Consider the following 21,563-nt stretch of genomic DNA (forward strand, 5'->3'; position numbering starts at 1 on the left):
ATGATAAAATAATATCACATGATTTCCATACCATCACTTAAGGAAAAGCCAGTAGATATAAATGAGTTTTAAGAGGAGAGTTAAATAACTCTGTGTACGTCCACTTTTTATATTATGGAGGGAGCATTCGTAGCTTTGAATAGGATATGAATTATTATCTGCCTGTCCAGTACAAAACACCACTTCACTACGACCTCAGTAATAAACACATTATTTCCTGACAAAATGAAAAAAAAGCTTTCCAAAAGCAGAGTTCATGGAGCAGCTGCTGTATTGGATCACACTGGACTGAAAAGTGCACCTATGTGACAAACTAAGTGACTAAATAACTGGAGAATATTAGAGGGACTATAATGGTAGCCGTGTTCATAATTCCCAATGAGCACAGGTAGCATAATACAGATAATACCAATAGCATTATCATTATTATTTTTTAATGACTTGTGACATTCAAATGGTCTGATTTTCTCGGTGTTTTTCTCTTTCTTCTCTTTTATTCCCCTTTTCTTCTGTATTTATGTTATATTTTCAATCCTACTTACGTATGTGTTTCTTTTATATCCTGTCTTAATGACCTTTCAAGTCTTATATAAAGCACTTTCCTTATAATTGCGGCCTTGAAGGCAGCACTTCCTGCATAGCCCTGTATGCAGGATAATAAGGCTCCTCTTCCTCCATCCATCCGTCCATCCATCGGTTGTATGTATCGATAGCTCAGCAGCTCGCAGCTCACCAGGCCCAGCGGCCGGCCGGTGCATTCTCAGCTTCCAGTCCAGCCATGGCGTTGGTTACCCTGCAGCGGTCTCCGACTCCGAGCGCCGCATCCACCGCCAGCACAGCAACCACGACCGCGGGGGAGGTCAGTCTGGGTTCTGGGGGGAAAGAAAACGACGCTCCGGTCTGGTGAGATGTTGACTGAAAGGCAGAGGATATGGGAGATGTTGCCTGAGAAAGGGCCCGCTGATTGAAGCTAAATTAGCACCGTTATAACGCGTTATGCTAGCGGGGTCTTTAGCTAACGGTGGCTTGCGAACGTCTTCGTGACTAGTAGCTCGATATCGCCGGGCCACGACATATGCCCGTACGGCTGATGAATTGGTCAATTTTAAAATGTTAATTAACTTCAAAAATAATCATCAAAGCTGTTTATAACGTGGTGTGAATTTTTAAGGAGCTAACGTTAGCTGAGTGTGACAAGTGCCTCAGTGATATAAGCTGTAGCTAACGTTAGCAGTTCATGATGTGACTGGCTGCCATTGAAAATAACGTATTCTTTCTTTAACATGAGAAAAATGTCAGAGACACACGCCATCAGCACAGCAATAACAGGGCTCAAACAGCGCTGCTGTCGTCTAAGCACTGCTGCATTCACACCAATTTACTAGCATTAAACGTGAGATTTTGATGTATTAGAGTGGTGCCTTGATTGAGCTATAGTCTCTTTAGGAGACAACACTTTAAAGACAGCCAGTCAACAGCACAGGGTGTTCATTTGACAGTTTCTATTGTGCTTAAGTATTAAGTATAGGGAAGGACAAGATTTACAGAGCTGAAGGGCCATATGGAGAGAAGGCTAAACGTTAAGGCTTGCTTGTACTTCTGTCTAGCGGTAGTCACAGTTTGAGCTCTCTTATTTTCTGGGCACTCAGGGCAAGAAAAAAAAGATCTGTGAGCCTTTGCAGCAAAACTACAGTCATTCAAACTTCCTTAGCTATTTTTAGTTATCATAGTTTCATTTTCTTCGCTGCCAGACGAGGGCGCTAACGACCAGCTGTAAACAAGAAAGCTCACCCTGCTCAGCTCTGTATGATGAGCCACATCAGAGGAAGCAGAGTTTACATGTACAGCTGGGTTTATTTACAACCGTGTAAGTGTTTGGGCTCCAGATGGGTCAAGACGGGCAAACACAATTGTGCACCAGTCATTTTCACAGCATGTTTAAATTCATGCTGCAGTTTAAACATCATATGTAGTTCCTATGTACTGCAACGAGATTGTACTGCAAAGAGATAGCACCATTTTAAAGAAATTCGTTCTATTGTTTTGAATGGGTTTCGTCCCCGACCTCAGTGTCTTTCTGGAGCGGTTGGCGTAGTCCAGCAGTGTGGTGAAGTGTGACACATAAAGCTGGTGCTGCAGCTATGATGTCATCTACTCATGAGGGGTGGGTGGGGTGGTGGAGTACTACTGTTGGAAAAGGAGGAGGAGAGAACAGAGGTAAACAGATTTAATACAGGCTGGCATGAGGCAGCTAATGTGTGACATTATTTCACCTATTACACAATGATGGAAAGACTTTATACAGTGTCACATGCTTCCTTTGCAAAATGATTTTCTTACACCTAATGGTACTTTTCCATTGGCATTTCTTGAATGTCTCACCATTATTCGAATAACAACTGGGGTTTTGTTCCTAAATGTCTGTTTGTTTGTAATGAGTCTAGTTTTGGTCAAAATCACTCTCAGACCGGTCAGTTTTGTGGTTTTAGGTATTTAATGTTTTAAATTTATCATGCAGATAAATTCCACACCCTTTTTGATTAAACATGGATGCCAGTTTTCTCAAAATTGGTCAAAGAGGACTCGGTGAGTTTTGTAAAATCCTTAATATGGTTAATAAGAGATGGATTGGAGACTGCCCATGAAAATCAAGCAAAATTGAAATCTGTATCTGCTGTATTTGTATTTAACCTCCATGCTCATTTCTAATGATGAGGAGCTTTGAGGAGTCATATCTGATTCCAGGCCACCTTGTAATCTCCTCCAGGTGGTGTGTATGCTATTAAATACATAACACACACCTGCATTTGCAGTGACTACACTGGTATTTCCTCGCAGCATCCTATGTGACAGCAGTCTGAGCACAAAACACAAGATTTGATTTTGATTGGGCGGTGCTGCAAGACCGATGCTGAAGTCAAACCACACTGTGGCCACATTCGCTGTGTGATGAGACATCAGTGAACCCATTTTCACTACATGTGTCAGTTCATTTCTCTGACAGGAGTGAACACGTGGGCATTTATATCAGTGTTGTGACATATCTATACAGCTGTGTCACATTTTATCTTATGACATGAGTGGTCCTGCCTGCCATAAAAAGTACACCGACACTGAGATTTTGTATTTGTATACACACACACACACACACACATAGCACGCATGTAGAGAATCTTCACAGTAGCTTACTACATCAGTTTTGTTTATCAAAGCTTGTAACTGGTAAAATATAATCAAGCCTGTAACTTCTGTTTAAATGGCAGGCTTGAAATGTTTGTTAATAATGCCAGAATGGGTTTGATGTGGTGGTAAATCTTTCCCTTATCTGCTTTGCAGGATTTTGGGAGTGAAGATGAACGGCGGATAAATCAGAGGTGAGTTTACTCTAAGTTTAGTCTAGCCCTTCTGTTGCATGGTACACAGCAAATCAGATCAAGTTTTATAAACAGGTGTTGTTTACCGATTGCTTACATCTGCCATTGAGTCATCTGGTGAAATCTGGAGTGGCAGCAGACTTGCTGGCATCAACATATGAGGACAACTAAGCGTCACTGTAATAAAACACCTGTCTGTCTGTCTTGTTGGCAGAGTCATCAGTTCTTAGCAAGCAACTGAGAAGCCATGTTATTCAGCAGTCTGTAAAGTTAGTTTACGTTTTATCGACACATAGATCAATGAATTTGTTGTTGCACTGTGCATAACAAAGCCATTAGTATTTTTTTTTTTTTTTTTTAGTTTGCTTTTCCACACAGTGCATACACGCATTCGACTGAATGAAAGCTGATTTTAATCTCGCTACTTGACCAGTTGTTTTAGTCAATTACTGAGTAAAGACACCAAACACTTGCTGATTATAGCTTGAAAAGTGAACACTTGCTGTTTCCTCCAGACAAATTAACACACTGAATAGTTTGTCTCCCAACAAAAGATGTGTTGTTGCACTATGCCGCAGCCTGTGTATTTAGACTTTGGTGACGGTAAGCTCAAAGAGAGAGAAATTATAAAGCAGCATCAGAGCATTTGTACAATAAACCTTTTTCACCCTGCAAGTTTGGGTTAGACAGCTATTGTTTCACTCGATTGAGCATAGACATCAACTGCTCATTTTATTATCTAAGAATAAATAAATACGTCACAATATCATCTTATTCCTCTGCCAGCTGTGTTTAAGCATGGAGGGAAACGTATCATGACTAACCAGTCAGTCCAGTTTTTTGTGTATGTTCTCTGCAGTGTGACGAGCAATTTCAAGAGACTGATGGTTGTTCGGTTGTGTTGATTAAGTTAGTTTGAATGTTCAGATCTCTTTTTTAAATAGAAAGAGCCAGCAATTTCCCTTTGTAGACCAATTATGTAATTTCATGCATGAACAGCAATATAAATATGTATTTTGAGCAGTTTGACCTTAGTATGATGTAAATATGTCTCAGCTATAGAAATGTTGTTAGCCAAACTAAAATGTCTTTTTTTTTTTAACCCACTGAATGACTGTGTAACAACTGTAGTGTGGAAAAGCATCCAGAAGTTTTATTTATTTTATTTTTATTTTGCAGCTGTTCTTCAGGTGTCTGTCCTTTAATACAGAATATTCTGTTAACATTCAGTTTTTTGAAACATGCAGTGTTTCTCCTACCATTGCAACTCCTTTCTTTAATCCAAGTTCAGTCTAAAACCAAAGATGGACTGACGTCAACCCCAAATGCCTGGAATTCAGGCCAAAATATCTGCGTTATTTAAACGCAATCAACCTGAATCTGGCAACAGTGGTGAGGATGATGGAAGCTCTGCCTTCTTATCTTACTGTGACTGAACTGCATTGATGTTGTTTACTGGAGAGATTTAATTTTAATTTAGAGTAGATTAATACAAAAGGTTTTTTGTGCGCTCCATACTGTATTATATCGACTTGGTAAAGAGGGTGACAGTGATGACAGTGTAGAACTTATGTGTCATTCATACTGACAGAATCCTCTGTTCCAATGTGAATGCGCATTGTTTTTTTGGTTTTTCTCTCTTGGGAGATTTTTCACATCTTTGTCGCCCAAAAACTTCACTTTAGAAAATCTCTGTCTCTTTCTTTTTTTTTTGAAGCTGAACGCTTATGGCCTTGAGATAATTAAATACGACATGCTAAGAGTGCAGTTTCTTTTTGTTATGCAACAGCCTATGCAGTGTCCCTAAGCAGTGCATGTGTGTGAAAATGATCTATGCATGATGCGAGTCCTGTCTTGCCTCAAGATTGCTTTCATTTTTTGGACTGTTAAGCCACGTTAGGCAATAAAATTGCCAGTAAATTCATGTTTTATAATGTTGTGGCATATTAAGTTGTCTTTTATTTGACGGACATATTTGTCTTGAGATCAGGGTGTACTGATCAAGTGCACTAGATTGATGGCTGCATCTGATGACAGACAGCAATATGACTGCCAAGTGGGAGTACTTCTGCTGTTCCTGACTGACCTTGATAAAGATGACAAGCTCAAGGGGTAGATGGAGGCCAAGGTAAACACTGTGCAGGTGTCAGTGGCACTGAACCAACCAATGATTTCATTGGTTAGCAGAGTGTGTGAGTGTGTGTTTGCATGTAGGTATGGGATACACTGTTTGGAATGAGGAGGAGGGATTCAGCATGGAGGGTAAGACGAAAGATGGGCAGAAAAATATCTGGGACATTCCTAATGTGAAGTCCGTTTAAACTCACTTTCTCACTCAGATAGTGGTCTTGTCAAGACTGGTTCATGATTTAAATGCCATAATAGCTCAAAATACTCACTTTGGAATTGAATGCAGAATATGTGTGGGTGGAAGACACATGAGCAGCAAAAGCACTCTCTCTGGGAATTTATTGTAGGTTAACCTTTCCTCAGTAACATCGTGATGTCAGCTGTTTCCTGCTCAGGTCCCTTCATGTCTCTAATGACACCTGAGGAGGTTTGCTCCTCCCTCACCTGTCCCTCTTCCTCCCTCTTTGTTTCAGAAGTGAGAAAATACCAACATTATGCAACTGGCAGCCCCAAGAAGTGACCTTTTTTCCTCATTGTGCTGGTGTGTGCAAAACTCCATGAATAAACCAGCCTACTTTCTGCCTCTGTGTAGCCTTTATGTAGTCAGTCCTCAGTGTAATCCAACCGGTCTCGCATACCAGTACACCTGGTCATTCAGAACATTGGCTTAGTGGACATCTGGTCTTTTTTGGCCCCGTTCAGCCATCCATCTGGCCACTGCAGCAGCAACAAACCATACCTTAACTCTGTGACGTGCCATCATTTGTGCCTGCTGCGAAAGGTGTTCCTGTAACCAATCAGGTCCCTCTAATTCTCCATGCACGCAACATGGTGAACTCTTCAAGTTTCCACCTGGAACATAACTGAACCTACGTCTGCTCATAGAGTTCAGTGACCAGGCGTTGGAGACTTTGTTCTGTTGTCGAGGAGAATAGGAGGGATAGCTTGTTATCTGTGGTGCAGAGCTATTGTTAATGTGTGTCAGAAAATCCTGTCAGATTAAACGGAGTCATGCCTCTTCTTTGTGCATGTGTAGGGGTTTGCTTAGTGAGAGAGGGATAGTGAGAAAGAAATTTATAGCCTGTATTAGCTTTCAACCCAGCCCCCCCCCCCAAAAAAAAAAAAACAGGGACTAATCCATGGACTCAGTTTCAACAGTTCTTTCGGACTGCCATTGCATTATGATATTTAATGTCAGATCTGTATTTTACTTTTCTTCCATGCATCTAAAAAGAATATTCACTGTTGTGCAGATGTTTCGGACATAATGTGGTATTTGTCCTCCTTAACCTGTCATCGAACTCTCTAGTAATCTGACACATTGCGATTTGTTTGCAGTACATCTGAGTATGTCACTGCTGGCCACTTGAAGGAGAGAGACTAGATAATCCCTCCCTTATAAGCCCGGGTATAATGAGATTTGGGAGTTTTGGGAGCTTGCCAGTTCTCACTGCCCTTTCCACCATTGCTTGGCCCATGTGTTAAGCTCCATGGAGGCACTGCCTTGGATTCTGTTGACCCTTAATGTGGCATGCACATGGAGACATCCCATTTGGAAGTTGAGGCCAAAATGTGTTTTTTCCTCCATTTGAGTGAGTGGTCTTGTGCATTTGCTCCAGAATACAGAGAAAATGGGAGAAAAATCAGTGGGATTTGGAGAAATGGTTTCTGTTGGAGAGCAAGAATTGGAATTGAACACCTGATAGATGAGGAAAATAAAGAATCAGAGTTCATGGCAAAAGAAGGGAAAATTGTCTCTTAAATTCTGCTGGATTCCTTCTGTAATCTTCTGAGGGGGGGTTTGTTGAAAAGTAGACAAAAGCATGTGAAAAAAAGCTTGTCTCTTTAAGAAAGTGTATAAGTGCTTTTGTTAAATGAAAGAGTGAAATTCACTGTCTTTCAAACTGATGTAAGGATGTAACCTAGAGTATAGCCCACTATGAAAACTGAGTGTGTGAGCCTGAGGCAGTGGATGTAGACTGCGGAAGGTCCTTCCAGGCAGGAATCTGACTCGCTCTCACATACAGACGCTCAGATGAGGGAGGAGGAGGAGGAGGAGGAGGAGGAAACAAGAGGGTGTGGCATCCGAGCAGACGGCGCTTCTTAACTGAGCAGCACAGATGAGTGCAGGCGGTCACTGAGTTTGTCACTCAGAAGCAGTGGGCCAAGAGCTGAGCCCATCATTCTTCTTCTTCTGCACATCCTCCTTTATGCTTTCTGGAGGCTGATGAAGAAGAGGTAGCTTGCAGCAGAGAGGCCTGGGTTTTTTTTTTTCCAGAAAACAGGATGCATCTAGTTGTAGAACCCATTCATGAGGCCATGATGAAGATGCTGCCGTATTTTGTGGAGAACGCTGTGTTGACCCAGAGTGAGATAAACCGCATGTGAGTTCAGTTTATTCTCCAAAATGGGGGTTGAACTAATGGGAGCTTTGGTTAACACTTAACTATGGTTTGGTCTTTTTGAACTGGTTTGAAACTTTTTATTAAAAAAAATTATAAATATTTTGCTGTTATGTTGTTCTCACTTTTAATTTATTGTTTTGTACAGGATTTCGGATGTTGGTTGCAATCGATAATATGGTGTCATTTCAGGCCAGCAGCCTGAATCAAACAGTGAACATGTGCAGCTGATATGAGATAATGCACCTCAATCAAACTAAGTTATCATGCAGTGGTAGCTGAGATTCAGATGTGCACAAATCACTGTATTCATCTCCATGACTGATCAGTTGTAAGACCTGATGTGTTGGCATTCTTTTTCCATCTGTCATAAAGGAGCTATAGGAACTGCAGGTTGTAATCATCTTGGATCATTGAGGCTATCTGGCAAACTTTTCTATTATAGTCTTCGTTTGCTTTGATTCCAGATGTATTTTTAGCCCTAGTGTTTGCGGAGAAGCTGATAGCAGGGTACCGCAGGGCAAGAGACAGTAGAGCTGAGGCTGTTTTAATTAGGATGTCTGAGTATGGCCTGCAAAGCACTGGGATAGTTCTTGATTTACACATAAAGACAAGTTTCACACGATCTCAAATTTCACCAAAGTGCACCTTTTTAAATGTTGGGGTTTTTTTTCCTCTCTCGGAAGATATCAGGTATCACTAGCTATGACCTGTGGACTTGGTTACTAGTTGAAGTATGAAGAATAAACAGCAGTACTTAGCAGTCATGAGGCTGTGGTGCTTTTCTTGCTCTTGCAACTTTGCCTTATATTATCCATCACTCCCTGACAGTAGACCCTCCTGACAGCATCATAAATCTCAAACAGAAAAGCCACAGTAACAAAAATCCACCAAAGTCGGACAAAAGCTCTTGTTGAGAAGTGTCCACCCCCGTGCTTTGTCACTGTGGAACTTTTTTTCTGTGGGGCTGGGGGGCGTAGGGAATTTATTATGAGGTGCACAAAATGAAGTCCATTGTTCCCACAAAATCATCTGTTTGGCCCAGGCCTGCTCTTCTGTATGTGGGTTTGAAAGTCTGATCAGAGAAAAATTGAGCGAGGAAAGAGTTTCAGTGCTGGATACGAAAAATGTGACGGCGAAGGCTGTCGTTGATGTCTTTTAGATCAGTGTTTCCCAACCATTTTTTGAGCCGCGGCACATCTCTAACATTAGAAGGATTGCGTGGCGTGTCGTCGGGCAAAAATATTTGGATCAGTTGGCCGCTGTGCCCACCATCGCACGCCGCCCCGGCACTGCGCTGTGGCAGTTGTCGGTTTGAATTCACTGTTTTAGATGAAGAACTTTTATTAATACCTGCTTTAACTGAAGGCATTTTGTCAATGGTTATAGGGGTATACATGCATATGCACCGATATAGGTTATGGTTTCTAAATACCAATAATCTGATTTTTTTTTTTCCCTTGATAAAAGTACAGGGCAGTACTGAGTTTAGGTATTTGGTACTAGAAACTGTAGATGCAAAACAGGTTATGGTTTCTTTTGAAATGCCATCTTACCAGAAAAAAAAATAGGACTCAAAACAACATTTCTCTTTTAAGCTGATATTAGCCAGTGATGTCGACAGTATACCGATAAATCGCTGTTCTAGCAGGTTTGTGTCTCAGGATTTTGTTTTGTTCCTGTCACTCCTCACTTGTGTGCTTTATGAATCATTTGCCAGACTGCACTCACAGAATACCTGATGCAGGTGATCCACCCTGCTGCCAGGTAGATTTATGAATGCGCTCACATTGTTTTCCAATGAAACGGAATGATTGAATTCAGCCTGGAGGAAACTCCTCACTTCTTTTTTGTTGCAGTTCTTTTCTTACACAACCCACTGACAGCTGTAGTGCGTAACCTAGCAAAGTCATTTTTACAGGAAGGTGTGAACTGGTAATTGCTGCTATTTCAGCCATAGTGAAACCATCACAAACAACTGCAGTTAGGTCGATTATTCAGGTCTGTGTTGCATTACAGCAAACCAGCTGAGTGCAGCCCATGCAGCAGAAAAAAGGCAGATAAGCATTCAGGATCAAAGCTTGATTCATTGCTGCTGCAGTCCTGAGGTCTGTTCTGTAACGTGGCAGCTGGGCTTTTCCACTCAGCTGTTGAGGTAAATCACCAGGAGCAGGCAACCCTGATTTATGATCATCTCGTTTGCTTTTGTCTCCTGAATTCAACTGTCCTCTTAAAACTGAATATTCCATTAATCTTTCATTCCCCCTTCTTGGCCTCGCTCTCCAACAGACAAGCTTTACAGTTGTGCTGAGGTGTTGGGTTCAATGCTTTCATAATCGTAATAATCACAACGTCTTTTTTGTTTTGCAGCTTGAGTGAGAGCTTCTTCATGGTGAAGGGTGCTGCTCTCTTTCTGCAGCAGGGAAGCAGTCACCAGGGCCAGAAAGCACATCCTCACCACAAACATGCAGGTGAGAGCCACAAGGCACAACACACATCAGTTACCCAAACTGTGGTTTTGATCTCTTTGATCATGCCTTCACACTTCTCGTACAGGTGATGTAGAGCGTTTGTGTGATGATGAGTTTGTGTGCTGCACTCCTTAACACAGCCGCAGATGTTTGTAGCTGATGGGAGGCGGATAGAGCCTGCCTCTTTGATAAGCATGTTCCAGACATATAGCTTAGGCCGATTAGTGCTTAAACCCAGCACATTAGCACTGTGAGCAAAACTTCTGTTGATGATTAAAGGAGGACTTTATTGTTTGTATTACCTTGTGTGTACCTTGAGTAAATACATAAAGTGAATTTAAATGACTGTTCTCAGAATTTGTTTTACACTTTATTTAATTAATTGTGCTGAAGCAACATCCAAGTTTGAAAGGAAATTGAGTTTGAGGGAGAAATAGTTTTTGGTTTCATGTAAATGAGTTGCACAGGTTGCATGTTTATGAGTGTTCATACTGTACTATGAGTGTTCCAGTGGCCCCTTTTGCTTTCCTACATGTGACCAACTTGAACCTGGTGACTCACAGCACCTGAATAGATGTCATGTTGTTTATCATATTGATTGGACTGAATCATGAGCTGGCCAGTGTCTTGTCAAAGGTCGTTTTTAAAATGTCACCGTTGAAAAGTCACGGTTATTGCTTTAAAGACACAAAGCTGACCTGACAGTCCACTGGCATGATGGGAAATGAGCACCCGCCAACTGCCAAAATGCTGCCAAGCCCTTTGGCACGTCATGGCTATAGTTGGCAAGCTTTGTCCACTCTACCAGCCACTTTGTCAGGTAACCCACATATTTATTGGTCCTGCTTTGTTCTCAGAAAACGTTTGCCAAACTTCCAAAAATAGTTGTATGATGTCCCAGTAACTGTTACTTCACATTAAGAAAAAATGCAAGATAATCGTATTTGTGCACTATGAGCTAGTATCCTGCCATCAGTCACTCGACAGGGATTCAAATATATTCAGTTTTAACTATATACAGTTTCAAAACAAACATGGCAATGCAGAGCTTAAGCAATGCAAATCACACTAATCAGTGAAACCATACTTATGTTTGCTGACCAAAACTATCACATTTGTGACATTTTATGTTACAAACACAGAGATCAGTCTCCTTTTACATTCAGGCCTTTATTGTGGGTGAACTGGTGAATGCCCACCAGTGTAAGCCATACTAAAATGAAAGTCGGCAGTGTCATTCAAGGCAATCAGTTGAACTGGTTTGAACCTCTCACATCAACATGAACACATGATACATAATTGTCTGTAGATGTATTTATGCTTCTCTGTATGACTCTCATATCTCGCAGCTATTATTATTCAGAATAGATGCCAACTTGGCTGCCACAGAGCCGTGAACTCTCTTGACTTTTTGAATAGTTTAATCAACTTGAATCCATCGAAACTGTCAAAAACACAAATAAAGGGTTTTCACCAGTTTTTCTTAGAGCACCAAATGTCACGCCATTCAGCACATATTGGTAAAATAGGTTTTAAGAGGCCAACATGTTCAAACAACAACTCGGAGCATAATGATAAAATGGTGGATCTGGATTCATTTCCATGAAGTTTTACATGAAATGTATATACTCTCCAAACCTTTATTCAGTACAGAATATATCGACAGATATGAGAGGAAGTGGTCAGTGGCATCTTGCTAAGCCAACATTGTAGCCTGTATCATGTTTTCACTGTAATATTACTTAAAAGACATGCAGCTGTAAATAGGGAGTCGGGCACTTTGTTTCATGCCAGTAGCCACAGTTAAAACCGGTCAGGCTAACATGGTGTACCTACCTGCTGTGACATATTTCAACATAATTGGCTCTCCTTCAGCTGATAATTTTGAGTGCCGCTGGTCCATCCCCACACCCTGTTTTTATTATCCAGCTTTACTGACACATCTAACATCAGACCTGGCACTGTAAGCACTGAGGGATGTAAAACAGGCAAAGTCAAGCCCTTGAATGGTGCACATAAATTTGCTCATGCCAAAACAGCGCATTTGTCAGTTTATTTCCCTTCATTGAGCACAAGTCAGCTGAATTATTGGCCGTGTTATATGTTGTCTCCAGAAGGAAGGCTTTAGTGTTAAACACTAGGGCGCAGTGCAACTGCACATTCATTCATTGCACTACAGCAGTGCCTTTAATTATGAAATGACTTTACTTCTCCTGCCTGCATTATGTTTTCATAAAATTTCTTGATCAGTGTTGTGAAAGTGAAACAGGCTGCATTATGATCTTCGCTGTCAGGGCAAAATACTGTATGTCAGTATATCAAGGAACATTTATGATTACTGACACCAAACAGCCTGTTCTCGTCAGGAATCAATTTTCTTTATGATCTTCTTCAACAGGTGACTTACCTCAGCACTTGCAGGTGATGATAAACATTCTTCGCTCGGAGGACAGAATCAAACTGGTGAGAGACAACACAACTTAAGTATACATACAGAAAAATAAAAACATGTCCACGCAAAGCCATCCAGGCCAGTGACTAACAGCCTGGCATGGCAAACCCTCCAGAACGTATTTTATTGTGTACTTAAGATGCTTATTTGTTCACTGTAATTACTAGCTCATGAGAGCAGGTTTGAACACACTCAAGAGAGCATTACCGAATCTTTCCATGGTGTGTGTGTGTGTGTGTGTGTGTTTGTCTGCGTCTGCATTAGTGTGAAGCTGAGTTATTTCATTTTGGGTTCTCACACATCCTGAGGACTCAGTTACCCTATTACATCAGATATGTACTCCAGTTTTCTTTGCACATGTAGCTGTGATGCTTTGTTTACTTGTGAGTTTATATAATTGGGGTTATGATAGTCACAAACCTGCCACACTAGATTAATTTGAAAAAAGTATGGGTCAGCCCACATGATTTAAGTTTATTTATGTTTATTAAACATGCTTAAAGTATTATTATGCTGAAAGTAATCCCATTTCGTAAATGCCACAGTAATTACAAGTATATTTATCAATACAGGATCTCCTCCTCTCAACCAAAAAGCTGAAATATACTGTCTTGACTCCATCCAGGCGGTGCGGCTGGAGAGTGCATGGTCGGATCGTGTACGGTACATGGTGGTGGTGTACACCAGTGGACGACAAGATACAGAGGAGAACATCCTACTGGGAATCGACTTTATCAGCAAAGACTGGTAAGAGTGAGCCCTTAAGTGTCTGTGTGAGGGGGTTAGGACCATTGTTTTCCAGACAGATGGCCATCTGTTTAAAGCTAACAGAGCTCCAGTTATGAACTAATATACTAGACAATAGAAATGAGAACTCTATATTTACAAGTGTGAAAAACTGAAAAATAAATGGCACACAGAAAGTGTAGCTTGTTTCCTTTTCCTGAATCTGCCACTTCTACTTGGATTCACAACTATTTGTTGAGTTGTCCTGGAGTGTAGCACTTGTAGCAACAGAGGTTTTTGATGTGCAAAGAAGTCATATTTACATTATCAACTTTGCGCATGTGCCATTTTGTTATTTAATTTTCTTTCTCCTCTGCCAGCAAAAGCTGTTCGATCGGCATGGTGCTGCCTCTGTGGAGTGACACAAAGATCCATCTGGATGGAGACGGGTGAGTTCTGCCTGTCAGCGTGACCCTTGCTGTGTGTGGAGAACACAGCTGCAGCCTTTTCCCTGCTTTTCATCCAACGCTGCACCCACACCTGACACTTGAGATGAACGCGAAACACAAAACTGTGTGTTCGGGGAGTGACCATCTGTTTTGTTTGCTCTTCAGGGGCTTTACTGTGAACACGGCAGGTCGGACTCATGTCTTCAAACCCGTGTCAGTCCAGGCTATGTGGTGAGTAATAACCAACCTCTGGAGCCTCAGTGACTGTCTAAAATAATCTCACTTGACACACCACAATAAACCTCCTGATAAACGCATGTGCCAGTCTGCTGCAGTGAGGCAGGACGAGGCAGTGCTGATTCAGTCTGCCACCTGCTGACATGAAGATGCCTATGCAGAGAACTGCATAAGCCTTTTAAAATAGTGTTAACACTACAGTAATATTGTGATTTTTTTTTTTTTCCTGAGATCTCTTACAAAACCAGATTTACTTTAATCATCTACAACTACGACTTTGTCTTTACAAACAACTACGATGTAGGTCAGCTCTGCAGGTGCTGCACAAGGTATGTGAGGTGTCACGCAGGTATAACTACTTCCCTGGAGGCATGGCTCTCACTTGGATGGGCTACTACGAGAGCTGCATCGCTTCAGACCAGAGCTGCATCAACGAGTGGAATGCCATGAAAGACTTGGAGACCACACGGCCAGACTCGCCGCCCATGTTTGTCGACAAGTCAGTAAATGCACAAGCAGCTCCAATCGGATTCTTTGTGTAAAGACTGAAACTAATCACTGCTACACCTCCTGTTGACATGGCTTTAACAACTGTTAATCTTTGACAGGCCTTCAGAGAGAGAAAGGACAGAGTGCCTTATTAAAGCCAAACTCAGAAGCATCATGACATGCCAGGACCTTGAGAACGTCACCTGCAAACAGGTAATATATACTGTAACACACACGCCACACACATGCTTCGTTTTTCTCTTCTGAGGTTTAATTTTCAGTGCATTCGTTGATTTTTTTTTTTTTTTTCATTCTCAAAAAATGGAAACACAACTCAGTTCTCTTCCTGACCTTCGAGTTGAAATTAATGGAAATTACTCTAGAGATCTTTGTTGTACAAAAGCTTATAATAGTTCAAATCCATTTTTTCCTCTTATGTGAGTTAGATTCTGGGCGATTTGTGCTGTTAACATTGCCATGAGGAAAAACAGATCTGTTCCTTTCAATTCTGATTTTATTCACTTTCTTATGTGGTCTTACAGGTCTGTTTTTTTGCTGTGTGACTGTCAGAATTCATGTGAATTTTATGTAACTCACTTGCCTGAACTGAGTGTCTTGCAAAAAGAGAGAGGTGCTGACAGATGAAGTTTGTGAATGTAGTGTGAATGTAGGAATCTGATTTATACTCTTTGACAGTTAGATAACATTTGTAAGTTTCCAGTGAAAGAAGTTAAAGTGAACTTATGCCAGTGATTGACAACAGTCAACATGTTCTATTTTTTTTTGTTTGTTTGTTTTGGCAGATCCGTACAGAGTTGGAACAACATATGAACTGTAACCTGAAAGAGTACAAAGAGTTCATTGACAACGAGATGCTGCTGATCCTGGGCCAGATGGACAAAGCCACTCTCATCTTTGACCACGTCTACCTGGTGGGACAGCTGATATCTTTTGTTTCCTGTTGAAAAAACTGAGATTAAATTGTTCTCTTTTCATCAGAAAGGAAGACGGCTTCCCTGTGAAATTATTGTTTTTGGATGAACAAAAAGCTTACAATGATTTAAAAATACACTGAGTCTAAACAGTGTTTCTCCTCATTTGTTTGTAGGGATCTGAATGGAATGCATCTAATTTGGAGGAGCTGCAAGGGACCGGGTGATTTATTTTACATTATAGAGGAACTGAGATAGCCAAATCAAAAACATTTTCATTATGATTTTAGCAAGAAGGAATGTTGTTGATGAGTTAACATTATCTTTCCTCCCCAGGGTGGGCTACATCCTTAATGTTACCAGGGAAATAGACAACTTCTTCCCAGGCACATTCAGTTATCACAACATACGTGTCTACGATGAAGATGCCACTGACCTGCTGGCTCACTGGAATGACACATACAACTTCATTGTTAAAGCGAAGTGAGTCCTGACTGGAGCAGAAAACATGTTGTTCATGTTTGGATCAGCTGATGAAGATAATTCATCATCACAGATGACTCGCATGTCAAATCTCATTTCACACATTTACTCAGTATTTGGAGGATCAGATTATTGCAGTTGATGTGTTTCATGTATAACAAGCTCTAACTTTATTTATTATATATATACATAAAATATAGAATTAAGCAAGTACAAGTACAAGTATGTAGTGAAGCAGTATTTACTTAAGTAGTGCAGCAAATACAGTGCAATTGCAGAACCAGTTTCTCAGTCTGTTGCCTCAGAGTGTCTGATGGTCACAGGCAGAAACGACCTCCTGTGGTGTCTGTGGAGCATCGTAGTAGAACTCCTGTGCCTGACCAGGACGTTGTGGAGTGAGTGGGGGACATTGTCCACTATAGTGTGTAACTTAGACAGCACCCTCCTAGCTGCAAATGGCTTTGCTCACACCATGTGAAGTTGTCCACCGTAGCCCTGTACTCAGTCTCGTCACCCTTGTTGATACATCCAGCTATAGCCAATTCATCAGCTAACTTCTGAAGATGGCAAGAGTCTTCTTGGTAGTTGACGTCCGTGGTGTAGAGGGTGAAGAGGAGGGGAGAAAGGACAGTCTCCTGTGGGGCTCTAGTGTTGCTAACCACTCTGTCTGACACACCGTGTTACAGGTGCTCATACTGTGGTTTTCCAGCCAGGTAGTCAACAATGGACAGATGGTGTTAAATGCACTGGAAAAGTCAAAAAACACCACCCTCACAGTGCTCGCTGGCTTGTCCAGGTATAGACACGATTTATCAAGTGGATGATGACATGCTCAACTAACAGTCGGGGCTGGTAGGCAAACTGGAGGGGGACCAGAAGTGGCCTAACCATAGGCCTTAGCTGCTCCAGAAAAAGTCTTTCCAGGGTCTTCATGATGTGGGAGTTCAGTGTCCATGAAGCCACGAGGACATGGCGTCTTTGCCACAGAAACAAGGCAGCTGATGTCTAATGCATACTCGTATTTCAACTGTTTTTATTAAGCATGAAAGTTCATTCTTGACCTTTAGAGGTAGTGGTTTTACAAGGAACTCTGTGAGGTCTGCTTACCAGGCTTTCCTGAAGCCCTTACCCCCTACCCCCAAAACCACTTACCATGAGCCTGAAGCTCCTCACTCAAGTCACTTCATAACAACTGAGTTATCTGCATGGCAACTGAACAACTGAGATGCAGTTGATGCAGATTTTTCTTTTTCTTTTTTTTCAGAATTTTTTTGTTTCAAACTATGTATTAGTGATTACGTTTTAAATTCTCCTCCACAGAAAGAACCACTCCAAATGTCTAGTCCACTGCAAGATGGGTGTCAGTCGGTCTGCCTCCACTGTCATTGCTTACGCCATGAAAGAGTATGGCTGGTCGCTAGAGAAGGCGTACAACTTTGTCAAGCAAAAGAGAAGCATCACACGACCAAACCCAAGTTTCATGAGACAACTGGCCGAGTACGAGGGCATCCTGGATGCTAGGTACAATCCTGTGTATATATGTACAGTGTTGTTTTCTACATGTCTTTTCCCGGCTGACCTGTTGTCTTGACTTTTGCACACTGTATTTTTATATTTCCAGTAAACAGCGTCACAACAAGCTGTGGCATCCAGACGCAGACTGTGAGATGGCTGAGGGGCAGCAGGGACTTCAGTGTTGTGGAGGAGAGGAGGGAGGCCACCTGACTCCAGAGCCAGGGATGTCTCCCTGCTGTGAGGAGGTGCTGTCTGATAAGGGGGCAGCATGTCCCTCCCCATGCAGGACTGTTTCACTGGAGATTGACCCTGCCTACAACAACTACTACTTCCGTCGGCTGTCTGACTCAGCGCTGGACAGTGAACCATCGACACCTGTGCGCGGTCCTCCTCTTCTAGGCATGGAAAAAGTCTTTATAGAAATTGAGGATGTGGAGAGGGATGCTCTGTTGGACGATGAGGCCTTTGATAGTCGTGAAGGACTGCCTCTCTCCCACTTTGGGGCTTCAGCAGCGGGAACTGCTGCCCAGACAAGCTCTCGGGGCCCTGAGCCCCTGGAGGAGCTTCGTCTAAGGCTGGAGTTCAGCACAGTGGAGGAGGAGGATGAGGAGGAGGTGCAGAAGGAGGAGGCAGAGATGGAGGTTCTAATGCAACCAGATGATGGAGGGGGTGGGGAAGCAGGTGGAGGAGAAGAAACAGAAAGTGTAGATACAGAGGGTAATGGGATGGACCTAGCTACCCTGAATGAAAACTCCAACAATAACAACCATTTGAGCACTCCACATAACCTTAATGTAAGTGTGAGTCATGTGGTTTAGCTGCCTGTTATTAATTTCATGAATCCACTTTAAAAAATAACCATATTCCGTCTTATATTTTTTTTTCTTTCCTCTTTTTATTTAGGTAAAGGCTTCCTCCTTCGCTCCTCCAGCTGATGCTTCTGCTTTGTCTTCTTGGGATTCAAAGTCCAAGCAGACAGAAGAATTTCCACCTCTGGTCTCCAAGCTTTGCCTTAACCCTAGTCCTCCTGAAGTCCCAAATGCTTCATTTCCATTGTCCCATACCTCTTCTGAAGGCTTCGCATCTTCAGTGGTACTGCTGCGCCGCTGTGGCTCTTTCTGTGATTGTGCCAACTGTGCTGCCTCCACACCCACAGCTCCACTCGACGGTGATGAGCAGCCAGTACCACTGTATTTACCAGAGCCAAAGGATGATGGTGATCTATTGGAAGTGAACACGGAGGGTCAGAAAAGTGAATCTGCAGCTTCCTCAGATGCCCTCCCTGAGCTGATGAGAATGGATCTGGGGGAAGAGAATTCTGTCGTGACTTGTTACATTGGCCAACAACAGGACACGCTTTTGCAGCTGCAGAGGTCCGGGCTGGTCCGCCGGCGTGCAGAGAGACTAGAGAGACTTTCAGGTTTATCCAAGGAGAGACTGCACTCTCCTTTGCACGCATGCCAAAGGTCCAAAAAGAGCCTCTCTCATGCTGAGGATGAAGAGGACTTTTCTGGCTTCTCCGGAGACTTCCCTAAATCTTCTACACCATGCCAAGTGCGGTTAGAGCCACTGGTGGTGCCACTGACCAATGAAGCCTTGTTGGGGGTGGTGGGGTCTGGATTGCTCACACCCACTTCCTCACCTCATGGGTCAACCCTGACACGCAGCTCCAGCAGTGACAGTCTGCGCAGCGTGAGAGGGAAACCTGGCCTTGTGCGTCAGAGGGCACAGGAGATCGAGACCCGCATGCGTCTGGCAGGCCTAACCGTGCCTTCCAAGCTGAAGAGGTCCAACTCGCTGGCCAAGTTGGGCAGCCTCAACTTTTCCTCGGAGGACCTGTGTTCGGCTTGCTCTTCGGATGCAGGAACACTGCTGCTCCTCTCTCTGTCCCCAGAGCCAAACTCTGGCCTGGAGTGGGACTCCCCCACCACCTCTGCTCTGCCCCCACCCTGCAAGGACCTGTACACTCCAGAGAGAGCACTGTCAGGTGAGCCCAGAAGCTGACGCATCAAAGCAGAGGTTTTAATATATATATATATATATATGTATATATATATATATATATATATGGAGGGATGAGTCATACAAAAAAAGAAAAACAAAAGAAACAATGCCAACTGTTGTTATAAGGATTGTACACTGTCCTTTGCCACATTGTTTCTCAAACTGCTGTTCACAGTGATGAAAGTCATATTGCTGTATCTGACAAATGTGTAAAGCCATCAGTTCACCTCTAACTTGGTTTGATTCATGGATGAACAAGTGCCTTACCTATGAGACCAGAGGCACAGAGCTGTGTGTTTGACTGCAGGATGAGATGGTAATAGATGCTCTATAACCTTTAACTTCACAGTACCTGATATGTACCAAATTATGGTATCCGTTGGCACTTAGATGAATTTTACCTGTCTGGTACAAAGTGGTAGCCCACATTGATTGATGAACTTGAGTTCCTCATTGAAGCTTGATGGAAAGCAAAGTGTTAATAAATGTAATTGTTTACCGCACAGTCTTGTTTTAGATGGTAGAGGGTTGTAAAATTAATGGTTACCTCATGTTGCATTCATGGAGCTCAATCCAGTTCATTTGCTGAAGTGAGGAAATCAGTCTTGAACTCATTTTAATGCAGATGTGTGTGTGTGTTAATGCATTAATGCGTAACAATATGTGAGTCTGTGAATGAGTGAATGGGATGAAAGAGAAGAGAAAAGGTTTTGACTTTGTTTCACCGGAGGCTTGCTCACTGTTTTCAACAAACAGAACAAAAAGATTTCTGAGTTTGTTGTTCCTTTGCACTGTTTTTTAATTGAGTGAATACTGGTACATAGCAAGCTATCTTCCAAAATAACATTAGAATAATGTTATCGACCTCATCATTCCCTACATTGTCCTTGGGAGAGCAGAGTGAGGAGTCACACTGCATGGCTTGAAATCACAAAATGCCCAATGTGGCAGTCGAATCATATAATTTATATGAAGGTTTTTCCCATGCTAAAGTTATCTGCTTGTCAGGAAATGAATGCAAAACATTAAACATCTACATCCAAACTTTCTTTATGTTAAATTAGCTCATCCTCGTGCTTTTTTGCAATGTGAAAGACCAAAGTTCTTTGGCTGTTGGAAAATTGGAAACACCATTGAAGCTGTACTAAATATGTGAACCGTAATGTCAATCATGTATGTATTTTAAATGCTGTCACATCTTTTTTGCACCTTTTTGGGAGAAACGAAAAGAGACTCAGTCAAGTCATCGGGCTCATAGCTGTTCTGCTCATATCATCAGTGAGTCCGAAAGCTTTTGTCACAATGACGTGGCAACGATCACAATAGGTTACTTCACAGTTTTGTAACCATTTTCTTTTTATATTTAAGTATGCAGTAACTTTTGTACTGTACATTGCTGTAGTTTGAATGCATCTTGCACTTTTTACGTTGTTCAGAATAATCTACTGTATGTTGTCATGATGGAAATAAACATTTCTTTTACATATTATGCCATAGATGTGTTCTTTTTCTTGTCAACAGAGTTCATTCAAAACCAATAGTATCAGGAAAACAGAGATGGGATTATATACTGTGTTGTGGATGCTGTGTGGCCTTACTGAATGGAGAAATGAATCACAGGCATAAGTAAATATCTGCGCAGTGACTCAACTGTGATGTGTCTGCATCCTGAAATTACATCATTATGCCCCCATCTGTATGCTTTGGCAGGAGAACAATTTTCTAACAGCCAGGTTATATAACATTTGGCTCCCCATGGCTGTTTGCATGACATCAGTGAATTACTTGGGTTACATGCTCTTGTTCCTCCTATGTGACTGTGTGTGTCTGTATAATGAATGGTAGGCCATGTGTATAGTAAAGTATGTGGTGGTGGGGCATTGAGGTGATAAAGATGTT

General features: G+C 42.1%; 1 protein-coding gene across 4 annotated transcripts; it reads left to right on the forward strand.

The window, feature by feature from the left end:
- The first annotated feature begins 638 nt into the window (after nt 1-638).
- ssh1a (slingshot protein phosphatase 1a) lies at nt 639-21,153 on the forward strand. 4 transcript variants are annotated; one of them, XM_046387387.1, is made up of 16 exons: nt 783-859; nt 3,337-3,374; nt 5,365-5,502; nt 10,277-10,377; nt 12,776-12,840; nt 13,455-13,576; nt 13,936-14,004; nt 14,170-14,235; nt 14,546-14,740; nt 14,850-14,943; nt 15,534-15,662; nt 15,839-15,885; nt 15,999-16,145; nt 17,466-17,666; nt 17,767-18,454; nt 18,564-21,153. In XM_046387387.1, the coding sequence occupies exons 3-16, from the start codon at nt 5,471-5,473 to the stop codon at nt 19,662-19,664; spliced, it is 3,057 nt and encodes a 1,018-aa protein (XP_046243343.1). In that variant the 5' UTR covers nt 783-859; nt 3,337-3,374; nt 5,365-5,470; the 3' UTR covers nt 19,665-21,153. The 4 variants fall into 4 exon arrangements, with proteins under 4 accessions (XP_046243341.1, XP_046243343.1, XP_046243342.1 ...); XM_046387385.1 differs by lacking the exon at nt 5,365-5,502 and having other exon boundaries at nt 639-859; XM_046387386.1 differs by lacking the exons at nt 783-859; nt 3,337-3,374; nt 5,365-5,502 and adding an exon at nt 7,584-7,888.
- The last annotated feature ends 410 nt before the right edge of the window (nt 21,154-21,563 follow it).

Source organism: Scatophagus argus, chromosome 4 (genome assembly GCF_020382885.2).
Source record: "Scatophagus argus isolate fScaArg1 chromosome 4, fScaArg1.pri, whole genome shotgun sequence".
NCBI classification, from domain to species: Eukaryota; Metazoa; Chordata; class Actinopteri; family Scatophagidae; genus Scatophagus; species Scatophagus argus.

Coding starts and splice junctions, on each gene's coding strand:
- ssh1a (XM_046387385.1), top strand. CDS start 779: ATGGCGTTGGTTACCCTGCAGCGGTCTCCGACTCCGAGCGCCGCATCC. Junction 12,841..13,454: donor CGGAGGACAGAATCAAACTG/GTGAGAGACAAC, acceptor GACTCCATCCAG/GCGGTGCGGCTGGAGAGTGC. Junction 14,944..15,533: donor AGAACGTCACCTGCAAACAG/GTAATATATACT, acceptor TTGTTTTGGCAG/ATCCGTACAGAGTTGGAACA.